General features: G+C 42.4%; 1 protein-coding gene across 7 annotated transcripts; it reads left to right on the plus strand.

Annotated features, from left to right (window-relative positions):
* Positions 1–19: 19 nt before the first annotated feature.
* HNRNPH1 (heterogeneous nuclear ribonucleoprotein H1) lies at positions 20–9,402 on the plus strand. 7 transcript variants are annotated; one of them, XM_053912265.1, is made up of 14 exons: positions 20–172; positions 653–780; positions 2,046–2,201; positions 2,408–2,551; positions 4,055–4,193; positions 5,148–5,326; positions 5,405–5,476; positions 5,532–5,665; positions 5,803–5,938; positions 6,518–6,577; positions 6,670–6,729; positions 7,416–7,508; positions 7,965–8,014; positions 8,610–9,402. In XM_053912265.1, the coding sequence occupies exons 2-13, from the start codon at positions 684–686 to the stop codon at positions 8,012–8,014; spliced, it is 1,320 nt and encodes a 439-aa protein (XP_053768240.1). In that variant the 5' UTR covers positions 20–172; positions 653–683; the 3' UTR covers positions 8,610–9,402. The 7 variants fall into 7 exon arrangements, with proteins under 7 accessions (XP_053768240.1, XP_053768241.1, XP_053768235.1 ...); XM_053912263.1 differs by having other exon boundaries at positions 21–172; positions 6,670–6,759; XM_053912266.1 differs by lacking the exon at positions 6,670–6,729 and having other exon boundaries at positions 6,518–6,607.
* Positions 9,403–11,696: the final 2,294 nt, after the last annotated feature.

The raw sequence follows: 11,696 nt of genomic DNA on the forward strand, positions 1-11,696 counted from the left end.
GGTTGGAGGTGGGCGGCTCTTGAAAGTACGCCTGCGTATGAGCGCTGTGTGACGCAAGGGGGCGGGGTAGTAACCGGCTGCGCTTGCGCAGAGCTTGTTCAAAGGGCCTTATTTAGGTTGCGCAGGCGCCCGCTGGCCATTTCACTCAGCCACGCTGAAGTCGGGTGATCTGGTGAGTACTTGTTGTTCGATGTGTGCCGGCCAGGGGCCCCGGAGGGTGCCGGTTTTGCGAAGATTGCTTGCCCCCAGATCTCCGTAGGGCCTGGGGGCGCCTTCGCGAGGTACGGGCTGCCGCTGGGAGCCGGGAACGGCTCGCCGAGAGGCGGCAGGGCCGCTGGGCCTGCAGGCCGCGCCGTCTCTATTGTGTGAGATGTCTGAGGAGGCGGAGCGGAAGCGCGGCCGCCATTTCCCTGCCTCCACGCTGGCGCGCGGCCGGGCCCTCTGCGGCCGGAGTCCCGCGTAACTAGCGCCCAGGGCGGCTGGGGCGGCCTGCCCGCCGGCGTAGGGGGACGTTTGGTGTTGGACTCCCTGCGGCTGGGACTCGCGCACGGGCCTGCTCTTTCTGAGGCGTCGCGGCTCCGGCGGCGCCCGCGGGCGGCAGGAAGCTGAGTTAGAGCAGTCCCCGGGTCTCACCCTCACTCCCTCTCTGCAGTCTGTGAGGACGCCAGACCCACCGGGAGACGATGATGCTGGGCACCGAAGGCGGAGAGGGGTTCGTGGTGAAGGTCCGGGGCTTGCCCTGGTCTTGCTCGGCGGACGAAGTGCAGCGGTTTTTCTCTGGTGAGTTTGAAGCGGAGGCGGGAGTTCGCGGCCTGGGCCGCCGGGCGGCCGCGCGGGGAGGCGGCGGGGCGGGGCGGGCAGGGCCGGGGCGCCCCCTGGCGGGGCGCGGCCGTTCCCGCCGGACCGCGGGCGCCCGGGCGGCCGCCGTTACGCAATGGAAACTGCGGAAGCCCCGCCCTCCGCCTTCCGGCGCCCGGGGACGGCGGCGGCCTCCGCGCACTTCTTTCCTTCGCCTACCTTCAGTCGCCGGCCTTTGTGTGGATGTCTTCGAGGATGAGCTGGGTTCTCCCTTCAGCCCTGAGAACACTGCCCGGTGGTTGGGCAGATCGGAGTAATATTTTGAGAAACCTTAAAATACAACGTTACTGTTCTCGCATGTCCTTGAAAAGGGGGCGTTTTAGTTCGTAGAGTTAAATTGTCGTTTCTTAATTTCAGACCACTTTCCCAGTCAGGATTGGGTGATTGAGTTACTGTTCATCTGGTTGTTGGTGCGGCTCACTTGTCAGTTGACACTGAAGCCCAGGCAGCTGTACTTGCCCGCTAGCTTCCCCCCAGTATGTAGGTTTCCTGAGTAATTTCTGCCGCGATGTCCTCGTTCCCAATAGTGTGAGACTAGACTGATAAAAAACTGATTTGGAAGAACTCCGCAGGTTTTGGAAGGACACTTGTAGTGTTGACTTACTATCTGAATTCAGTGTTGGTAACGGAAAACGACCTGTAAAACAAGAACCAAGTACACTGGAAGCCACCTTACAGTGGGCGAGACTGGGTTTGGCTTCAGCTGTGCAACTTGGAGCATTTTAGCTTTGTAACGTAGATCCCCTTTCAGGTGAGTATTGGCTCTGAAATTTGGGTTGTGATGTTGCTGCTAGTAAGGTAAAACGATTAAAAGTCTCAGACCAAAAGTTGATATAAGTATATTCAGAAAAATGCATTTAAATAACAAGGTCTGGACTTAACTGACGCGCTACAAGTACTATTGATGGAGACACGCGGGTAGTGAGAACTTGGAGGTTTTTGTTAAGAAACTGCTCTGAATGTTGGATTTTATTGATGGATTGGGATTGTGTCGTTTAGGGAATAGTTCGGTCTGGAGAGGATAACTGTGGCATTACTACAGAGACTGGGTGTCGGTGATACCTGGGTCAGTTTAGTCTTCAGGTGGGATCTACTTTGCAGTAGAGGCATGAGCAGGCATTTCATCTGTATCACCCAGAGGTGGTTTTAAGTTTTAAATTCTGTATTAACGGTTGTTTTCTTTCCAGACTGCAAAATTCAAAATGGGGCTCAAGGTATTCGTTTCATCTACACCAGAGAAGGCAGACCGAGTGGCGAGGCTTTTGTTGAACTTGAATCAGAAGAGGACGTCAAATTGGCCCTGAAAAAAGACAGAGAAACTATGGGACACAGATATGTTGAAGGTTTGATTTATGTTGCCCTAGTAACAGTAAAAACATGAAACAGACAGATTTATTTTACCCCTTCTGAATTTTAGGTATTTGACCGCATGGAAATGGTCACCTAAGGGAGTTTGTGGCAGCTCTTCCTAGATTATCTAAAGACCCAGGAAGTCTGAACTTTGTTCTCAAACTTTCCAAAGTTGACTAATTCTAAGCACCTCTTTCAGTATTCAAGTCAAACAACGTTGAAATGGATTGGGTGTTGAAGCATACTGGTCCAAATAGTCCTGACACGGCCAATGATGGCTTTGTGCGGCTTAGAGGACTCCCCTTTGGATGTAGCAAGGAAGAAATTGTTCAGTTCTTCTCAGGTATGTAGTCGTGTTTGTTGCTGAGCAGTGAATTTTGGCTAGCTCTGGCAACATGATTTAATAGAGCTTAAAAGTTGAGTAGCTTAGATACTTAAACAGGTTGTGAATATATGCAGATGAATTAATGTTTTCTTTTTCCTGGAGACCTTCAAATAATTTATGCCCATCTTAATGGTGGAAATTAAGTACTTCCAAGATGCTGACTTTGCCTGTATTTAGTGTTGTAGTTCAGAGTAGGTCTTTGAGGGTTGTCCTCAACAGGTTAACTACTTTCCTCACGATGCTGTTCAGCAAAGTACGTCATGGTGAAGGTAAGATTCCTTAACATTAGATCAGTGTGAGTCAGGTGATGTGTAGTTCATGGCAGGTGTCTGTGTTTTAAGACACATTGAGTCCTGGGACCAGAAATGTCTCTAATGGTCTAATTCTTATGCAGACAAACTGAAGGCAGCATCTGGTTTAGCCAGAGAATTCTAAACTTAATTGAAAGTCAAAGACCAAGTTGGATGTATAGTCTTTATCTGAAATACAGAAAGCATTTTAAAGTTGTTCTGGGCCTAAAGTATTTGAATGTTTTTATACTGAAGAGCTGATAAAATTGTATGTTTAGTAGAATGTTCAGTCATATATCTTAAGTACTATTACTTGATATTCATAATGTGATAAACTGGAATTTAAAACAAATCCTTTCATGGTTTAGGGCAGTATGTATTAAAATTCTGACTGTTAGATATGTTAGAAGTCCTAATATTTTGCCAGAATTTTTGAAATGAAGTTTGTTTTGATTGTTTTGTCTAAATTGGTGAGAATTTAATGCTGTCAACGTTAAATATGAACATAATTTCATATCTTCTAGGAAAGTGCTTTAAGCCCTTTTTGTAAGCTTGGGAATGTATCCACGGAAAGGATTTTTCATAGACGGAATTTCCAGAAGTGAATCATGCTACTGTTAGAGCATAAGCTGCATGCCTGTGCTGTCTAGAGCAGTTGTTTGTTGCAAGTTTAGATCCTATGTTTGTCGGTGATATATACTTAAGCAATGTTTCAACTTGTGTATAAAATGTTTAAATGTGTAAACTTAAAATTTTTTGAAGTTCCACTAACTTAAAACATTGAACTATAAATATAAAGTAAGGTAAAAGGTGTTTCTTGAATTTAGTAAAATTGTTGTATTTAATGCTTAAAACTTTATTGAATTCTTGTATAATTTTCAACATTAAGTTAAATAGATAAAAGTGTTTGTAATTGTTGAATTCTTGATGCATCCTGTGTTCAAGTTTTTTTTCTTAAATATTATGCCATGGGGTGTGTTAAGAATTGTTATACTTAGTAATAATGGAACTTCTTATTACTGCAATGCATATTTTAAAAAGTACTTGTTGAAAGCATACCGTTCACCTAAAGTTAAAATTCTGGTTTATTTAAAGCTATAAGAAGAATCATTTCTGGGCTTGTGATGTTAATATTGCCCCCCTACTGGGGTTATTTGTCCTTGGGTTGAAGGGTTGGAAATCGTGCCAAATGGGATAACATTGCCGGTGGACTTCCAGGGGAGGAGTACGGGGGAGGCCTTCGTGCAGTTTGCTTCACAGGAAATAGCTGAAAAGGCTCTAAAGAAACACAAGGAAAGAATAGGGCACAGGTGGGGATGGATGGTTGGTTGGATTTGTCACTTTTCTTATGGTAAACAATTAAATCCATATTCTCTCTGCTTAGAAAAAATTAATCTATTTCCTGGTCCCAGTTGATTGATGTTTGGCCACAGTTGTAAAACTTTACCTATCTCAAAGTCCCGTAATGCATTCAAATTACATTTTAGGTTTTGAAATGTCCTCAGTTAATTCGGTCTACTTCACAATTTTGTGTAATTCCTACTTAACCCCACAGTCAATTGAGTTGAGAGACTATGGCTTTAAAAAAAAAATGTAATGCAAATGTGGCTTTAGCTGTAATAACACCCACATAGTAAATTAATATTACCATAAGAAAATGTGATACTTTCTGATCTTGTTTTTAAAGTTGAAATGCAACAATCTTTCTTGCTGTATAAATATTCTGCATATGTATTAATAAGCATAGCTTTCAAGAAATTGTCACAAAAGGTTTTATTCTCTTTGCTTGTGACTATTTTTCATTGAAGCATGCGCTTACCTATGCTGATTCCTACTAAAAGCATAGGCTGGGGTATTTATTGGCGAAAGGAAATGTGTAGTGTGGGCTAGACTGTTGGTGGAGGCTGACTTTTTAGCCTACTTGCTATACATGCTGCCAAAGGATTTAAGACATGAAATGTTGAAAGTTGAGTGGAATTCTTTCCCTCCTAAAACTAAAACGTTTACAGTACTCCTCTCTACCCCTAAGGGTGGTCTCTCTGCCACAGAGGAGTGAGTTTTCTATAAAGCTTACATAAAATAATCTTACAATTGAGTGAATTTCTGGTCATTGCCTATGCAAATATAAGAAATCTGGCTTTAAATACTAGTCAGTTTCATGGCTATGACTACATTGTTTTCTTGTGTAACTATAAATACCTCTATGAGTGAACTAATGTTTTCTCTCCCCTCCCCATTCCCTTCCCTCATGAACAATGCTTTAGGTATATCGAGATCTTTAAGAGCAGTCGAGCTGAAGTTAGAACTCACTATGATCCACCACGAAAGCTTATGGCCATGCAGCGGCCAGGTCCCTATGACAGACCTGGGGCTGGCAGAGGGTATAACAGCATTGGCAGAGGAGCTGGCTTTGAAAGGATGAGGCGTGGTGCTTATGGTGGAGGTACGTGAGAATATGCAGGTGTCACGAGGGTGGTTCTTTGTGGTTTTTATTTGTTTTTGATTGTGCTTTTTCTTTTAGGTTATGGAGGCTATGATGATTACAATGGCTATAACGATGGCTATGGTTTTGGGTCAGATAGATTTGGAAGAGGTAAGGTAAGAATTGAATTTCCAACCAAAGGATGCTTACACTCTTTTCCATCTAGACCTCAATTACTGTTTTTCAGGGATGTCTGACCACAGATACGGGGACGGTGGCTCTACTTTCCAGAGCACAACTGGACACTGTGTACACATGCGGGGATTACCTTACAGAGCTACTGAAAATGACATTTATAACGTAAGTTAAATTCCCAAGTCAGCTATTGGTGTAGCAGTAAAAACTGGGTCCTTAATACTGATCAAGTGAAACAGCATGTTATAAATTTTTGTAACATTAAAAAGTTGACTTGATTCTCTGAAATACCTTGTATTTAGTTTTTTTCACCGCTCAATCCTGTGAGAGTACATATTGAAATTGGTCCTGATGGCAGAGTAACTGGCGAAGCAGACGTCGAGTTTGCAACTCATGAAGATGCTGTGGCAGCTATGTCGAAAGACAAAGCAAACATGCGTAAGTGTGATTGAAATATTTTGGGGACTGTAATGGATTTGAGAGAGAGAGAGAGAGACGTCTGTTGTTTTACTTACTGATGCGTCCAGTGGTTGATTTTCGGATATACCCTGACTGGGGATTGTACTTGCAACTTAGTGTATCGGGACCATGTTCTAACTAACTGAGCTACCCAGCCTGGGCTTTTCAGGACTCTTCACAAGGGCTCAAGTGACTTAACATTTATAATAGAGGAATTGTAAGGATGTGTGAGAAATGTTTCCTGATAATAGGTTAGCTCTTGGGGGTGTGTTTAAAAAATTTTGGTGGATTTTTAAAATTACTTGACCGAAAAGGATTTGTGATATAAACATTGACTTGGGAGTATATCCTTAAAAAATTTAAAGCAACTTAAGTGCATGTTTAGAACAAAAGGTTACTTTTGGGAAGCTGCATAGTTCACCACCTGAGTGAAGCAGCTAGATTCTTTTATTAACCAAAAAAGTATATGAAGTTTAGGTCTTGTTGTTTGAGAATTTAGTGCTTATCTTTTCTTCTTTCACCAACAAACATTTTCAAACTTCTTTTTTCTCATTTCAGAACACAGATATGTAGAACTCTTCTTGAATTCTACAGCAGGAGCAAGCGGTGGTGCTTACGGTAGCCAAATGCTAGGAGGCATGGGTTTGTGTAAATATCACTTTAGTGTCTTTTTTTTAAGCTAACCTTGTATACCTTTTCTCTCATTTCAGAACACAGATATGTAGAACTCTTCTTGAATTCTACAGCAGGAGCAAGCGGTGGTGCTTATGGTAGCCAAATGATGGGAGGCATGGGCTTGTGTAAATATCGTTAGTTTTCTTAAAAACCAAAACATTTGTATTTGTATAAGTCAGTTGTATGTTAATTTATATTAATCAGCTTAGCATAATTAAGTTAAGCAAAGGAAGTTTTGATTTGAATTTTGTGTCAGTTAAATCCTTGAGTTAGATGAAACTGCTTAGAATAGATAGCTAAATTAGTTTTTACGTACTTTTGGGGGAGGGATTACAGACAGAAACTAGTTGGATTGTCTGCAGAGTATAAATCTAAACAGTAAAAAGCACAGAATCAAAGTAACTTAAATTTCTGGACATAATTAGTTGGGCATAAATTAGGTGTACAGTGATACCTGTGTATTGACATAGCCTTAATATATCAAATGACGGGGAACAATCCCACTAAATCCAGTTAAGCAGTTTCATAAAGTTTCCTCAAAATGCCTCTATGGAATGTGGATTTAGTCCTGGTGATGTGTATACTGTTGGCCAGTTAGTTGCTTTATAAATGTTTGACTAGTTGAAATGAGGGATAGAAAGGTAGTCTGTTCATAGAAAATAGGCAAAGGTTATAGTGTAAGATTAAGACTAAAAATTGTAGATTTAGAATTACAAGCCAGGTACCACCAGGTACCACATTACACAGCGGATGAGAGTCTAATGTTCTCTTAACTTAACAGCAAACCAGTCCAGTTATGGTGGCCCAGCCAGCCAGCAGCTGAGCGGTGGTTACGGAGGTGGCTACGGCGGCCAGAGCAGCATGAGCGGATATGGTGAGTGTGTATTTAATATTCTTAGAGTCAGTTTCAGGTAGACTTCTTTAGTTGGGGGAATGTGTAGGCTCTCCTTTTTTGGTGAAATTGGGTTATTAAGTGTATGCTTTTGATCCTATTATAAAGTGTTTTTAATAGTTTAATTTTCAGAAACAGTCATTGGGAGGGGGAAGTGTTCTATAAATTAAATATGCAACTTGGAATAATGTCAATCTAGAAAACATCTGCCTCCGCTTATTAAAACACTAAGTAACTACGTTGTTGATTTTTTTTCTGCCTTTTGGTTAGCGTTAAATCCATTTTAGATGGAGGGAGAATTTAAAAGAGTAAAATGGTGGTTGGGTTTAGGACCGTATTTACTAGTCAGTTAACCTAGGATTGGTTTTATTTTTTTCAATTGGTCTAAAGAATGGTGATTTTGGTATTATAGTCTTACCCTACAAAATCCTTTTGCAGACCAAGTTTTACAGGAAAACTCCAGTGATTTTCAATCAAACATTGCATAGGTAAATATTTTCTCAAAAAATATAATTTAAATTCCCAATAGCAAATACTGATATGTTGTGCTAATACTATTTTTATAGCAGTCAATGGCTCTGACTTAACTCCATGGAGGCTGCCATTTTGGGCACAGTGAGTTGCCTTTAGTCCCACTTTGTTGTCTCACTTTCTGCCCACCATGAATAGGAAACGCAAGAGACTGCCCCGTTCTCCCTATTCATACACATGCCATTTGATGGACACATTGTGAATGTTTATGGTAAATTTTTTTAAGTGCCTTGCTTAGCTTTAAAAACATGAAGTAATTTTTTGAAATTTTTGAAAAACACTAGTTTTCCTTTAAACTTAATTTTCCATGTTGATCCTGAAGCATCTGTTCTAAATGGTAGCACAAGAGTCTGGCAAGTTGGTACTACAGAGAGAAGGGATTAATTGAGACTTGTTTGGAGTCGGGAGTCCCCTTTCCCAAACATGCTTCTCGCCACTTGGACAGCAGCCATTTGTACTCGTATACTTTTTAAACTTTTTCCTGGAATGCTATATTTTACTTGACTGATCATGTGATACTTCTCCTGACTTGTCAAAATGATCTCTTTGCAGGCAGCCAAGGAGCAGTGAACAGCAGCTACTACAGTAATGGAAGCCGTGCATCTGTGGGAGTGAACGGAATGGGAGGGATGTCTAGCATGTCCAGTATGAGTGGTGGATGGGGAATGTAATCGACCCTTGTCACTGACTCTTGGTTAATATTACTTTAATGGAAAAAACAAAAAAAAAAAAAATGAAACAAGTTTAACAGTTTTTGCAATACCAGCTTGTGATTTATGCTTTAAGTGGAAATCAGGATTGTTTTAAACTTAAGGTTCAGTATTTTTGAACACAAATATCATCTAGAATGTAACAACTAAGTTGAGTAAACTATAACTGTTAAACAATTTTTAGCTTTTCTCAAGTTAGTTCTATTGTAGGATGTACTCAAGCAGTAAGTATATTTAGGTTAAAGCAGTTGAATTATGTTAAATGTTGCTCTTATACCACAGTACCCTGAACACTGTTCAGAAGCATGTTGGAAGACATGCTTTTTTTTTTGGTAAAACTCAATATAGGAGCTGTCTCTACAATTAAAAGTGAAACATTTGGCATGTTTGTTAATTCTAGTTTTCATTTAATAACTTCTAAGGCACGTAAGGTTAAGTTTTTTTTTTGTTTTGTTTTTTTGTTTTTAAGTTAATGGGGAAAATTTGAGACGCAATACCAGTACTTTAGGATTTTGGTCTTGGTGTTTGTGTGAAATTCCAAGGCCTTGATTTAAGTCTTTCATTGCATTGTGAGTTCCTTTTAGGTGTATTGCGCTAAGTGAAACTTGTCAAATAAATCTTCCTTTTAAAAACTGCACTTTGTCTTGTCTGTGCTTCAGTGTCATGTGGACTGTTTCTTGGTGCTCTATTCCTGCCTGGGGCGTAGGTGACAGTGGCCCAAGTCTCTGGCTGTGGCAGAGAGGCTGTTGTGTAGATGTCTTCAGACTTCCCTCCAGTACAACTGAAGGTAATTGGTAGCTTTGGGGGCCTGGCTGCACCACCCCTGACACGTACCACCCTTGACCTGCTAAGCACTTGCACAAAGCAGAGGTGGGCATGCTCTCACTGCATGCTGCATGCCCAGTGGAAGCCTTCTGGCATGGCGGGGAGTGCTGCAAACCAAGGGTGGCTAGAGCTGCCCTTCCCAGTTGGGTGTGGCATCTTTCAATTTTTTTTACTGGTTTTAGAGAAAACCCCCGATTTGTCCCATTTACTCGTGCACTTACTGGTTGGTTTCTTGCATGTTCCCCGATAGGTCATCAAAGGCCCAACCTTGGGATGCTCTAACCACCTGAGCTACCCAGCCAGGGCTTGGATGACGTATTTTGAGTTCTAATACAAAGTGCCCTCTGGGAACTAGATGTTTGAATCTTTTGGTTAATAACGATGTGTGGTTGCTTCTTGAGTACCCCCAAATGGGGACCTGGCCCACAACCCAGGCATGTGCCCCTGACTGGGAATCAAACCAGCAACCCTTTGGCTCATAGGCCGGCACTCGGTCCACTGGGCCACCAGCTTGGGGAGATGTTTTTATATTTTTGCTTCATTCCTAACTAACAATTCAAGACCACTTCAGAGCAGAATTTCTTACGAACTTCTGAGGTGGAATACCACATAATTTCTAAGTAAAAATGACTCATTTAAGCTATTAAATGAAATCTAGATTAGATTTCACATTTGATACCTGCTAAAAAATACCCTAGCGTTAACGAAACTAAAAGTAGTTCCAAAAAACTGCACAGGTACTCAGCTGCAGTGTGGAACTCAGTTATCCGTCCTCTAGATGAGTGGTTTTCAGCCTTTTCCAAGATTCTGCAGCACAACAAAATAGAATTACCTGACAAAATACACAATTTTGATTTACAAGAATAATGGTAATTACCTATTCATTTTTGCTCCAAAGTGACTTAAAAATCAGGTTGCCTATGCTTATATATAAGGATTTCTAGTAAAGAATTAGCTAGTCAGATGCAAACTTACCTGATGTGACCTGTAAAACGCAGCTCTCAGTACGACACCCATGGTTTGGGAGACGGCATTTGTGTTAGATGGCTGTCGTCGTCGTTAATTTGACAACCTCAGGAAGAAGTCAGTGCCCTTGATGAATCAAATATTGCACGTTACAAAATTGGTCACACCAGTTGTAAATGGCTGACATCGTTGGATTGAGAGGATTTAGTCTAGGCCCATAGTGTTTGAGGTCTTGGCTGTGACAGTGCTGAAGGATTTCTCCTCTGTCCTGGGTGAGGTCAGCTCGGGGACTACTCACTCGTTTGTGGGTGGTGACACAGCAGGACAGTCCCTGCAGGCATGCGGCCCTCCTGCATGCCCTCTGCTGGCTCCTGAGCTGCCCTGCACTGGCAGGACAGGGCTGTGGGTACCAGGTGTTGTACTTGGAATGGATCACGTCACTTGTCTGGCAGTTGCAGAGATTAATGGTTCTCATTGTGAGCACCGGTGTTTACACTCTAACCCTAGCGTGGCGCCTGTGATCTTGGTTGAGTTTTTAAACGTATGGATTGGAGACACTTGGTGTTAAGAAATTTGAAGGAGGGCTCCTCCCTTGACTCCTTCATTAACTTGTTTTACATAAGGAACATTTTTGTTGAAAAACAAGGGGAAGGGATAGCCAGGGACTAGAAGTAGAAACATGGAGTAAAGCCAATAAGCAAGCTAACCCAGAACATTCTGGTTCTTGGGAGCCTTGTGTTCTGTGGACTAGCACCCTGGGAGCTTGTTAGGGATGAACCAGAGCTGCCAGGCAGTGTCTGCATTTTAATACCAGCCCCCACTTCAGCCCCAGGCAATGAATCATGGCACTTACCCCGGCATGTCCCCTTGAGAAGGGAGCACTGTCTTAGAGCACCTGCCGTCATTGCCCACGTTCAGGAGGGCTTTTTGATGTCTGAGTGAGAAGGTCTCTCTTCCATGCAGCTAAATATCGGACGCTGGCAGGATTCTTTGTGAATGATGCTTGCTGAACTTTTGTTGCTTGGGAGTGGGGTAGGGGATGCAGTTGAGGGAGAAAACAGGTGTGAGGCTGGGAAGAATGCCAAGTGTGGCACACGGCCTTGCAAGCCACGTACTCAGCCTTGGGAGCAGTGCCGAA

Source organism: Desmodus rotundus, chromosome 10 (genome assembly GCF_022682495.2).
Source record: "Desmodus rotundus isolate HL8 chromosome 10, HLdesRot8A.1, whole genome shotgun sequence".
NCBI lineage: Eukaryota > Metazoa > Chordata > Mammalia > Chiroptera > Phyllostomidae > Desmodus > Desmodus rotundus.

What these genes read in the sequence shown, in the direction of transcription:
- HNRNPH1 (XM_053912260.1), top strand. Translation starts at nt 684, where the DNA reads ATGATGCTGGGCACCGAAGGCGGAGAGGGGTTCGTGGTGAAGGTCCGG. An exon ending in AATTGTTCAGTTCTTCTCAG is followed by an intron (nt 2,552 to 4,054) that starts GTATGTAGTCGT and finishes CTTGGGTTGAAG; the next exon opens with GGTTGGAAATCGTGCCAAAT. An exon ending in AGCAAGCGGTGGTGCTTACG is followed by an intron (nt 6,578 to 6,669) that starts GTAGCCAAATGC and finishes CTCTCATTTCAG; the next exon opens with AACACAGATATGTAGAACTC.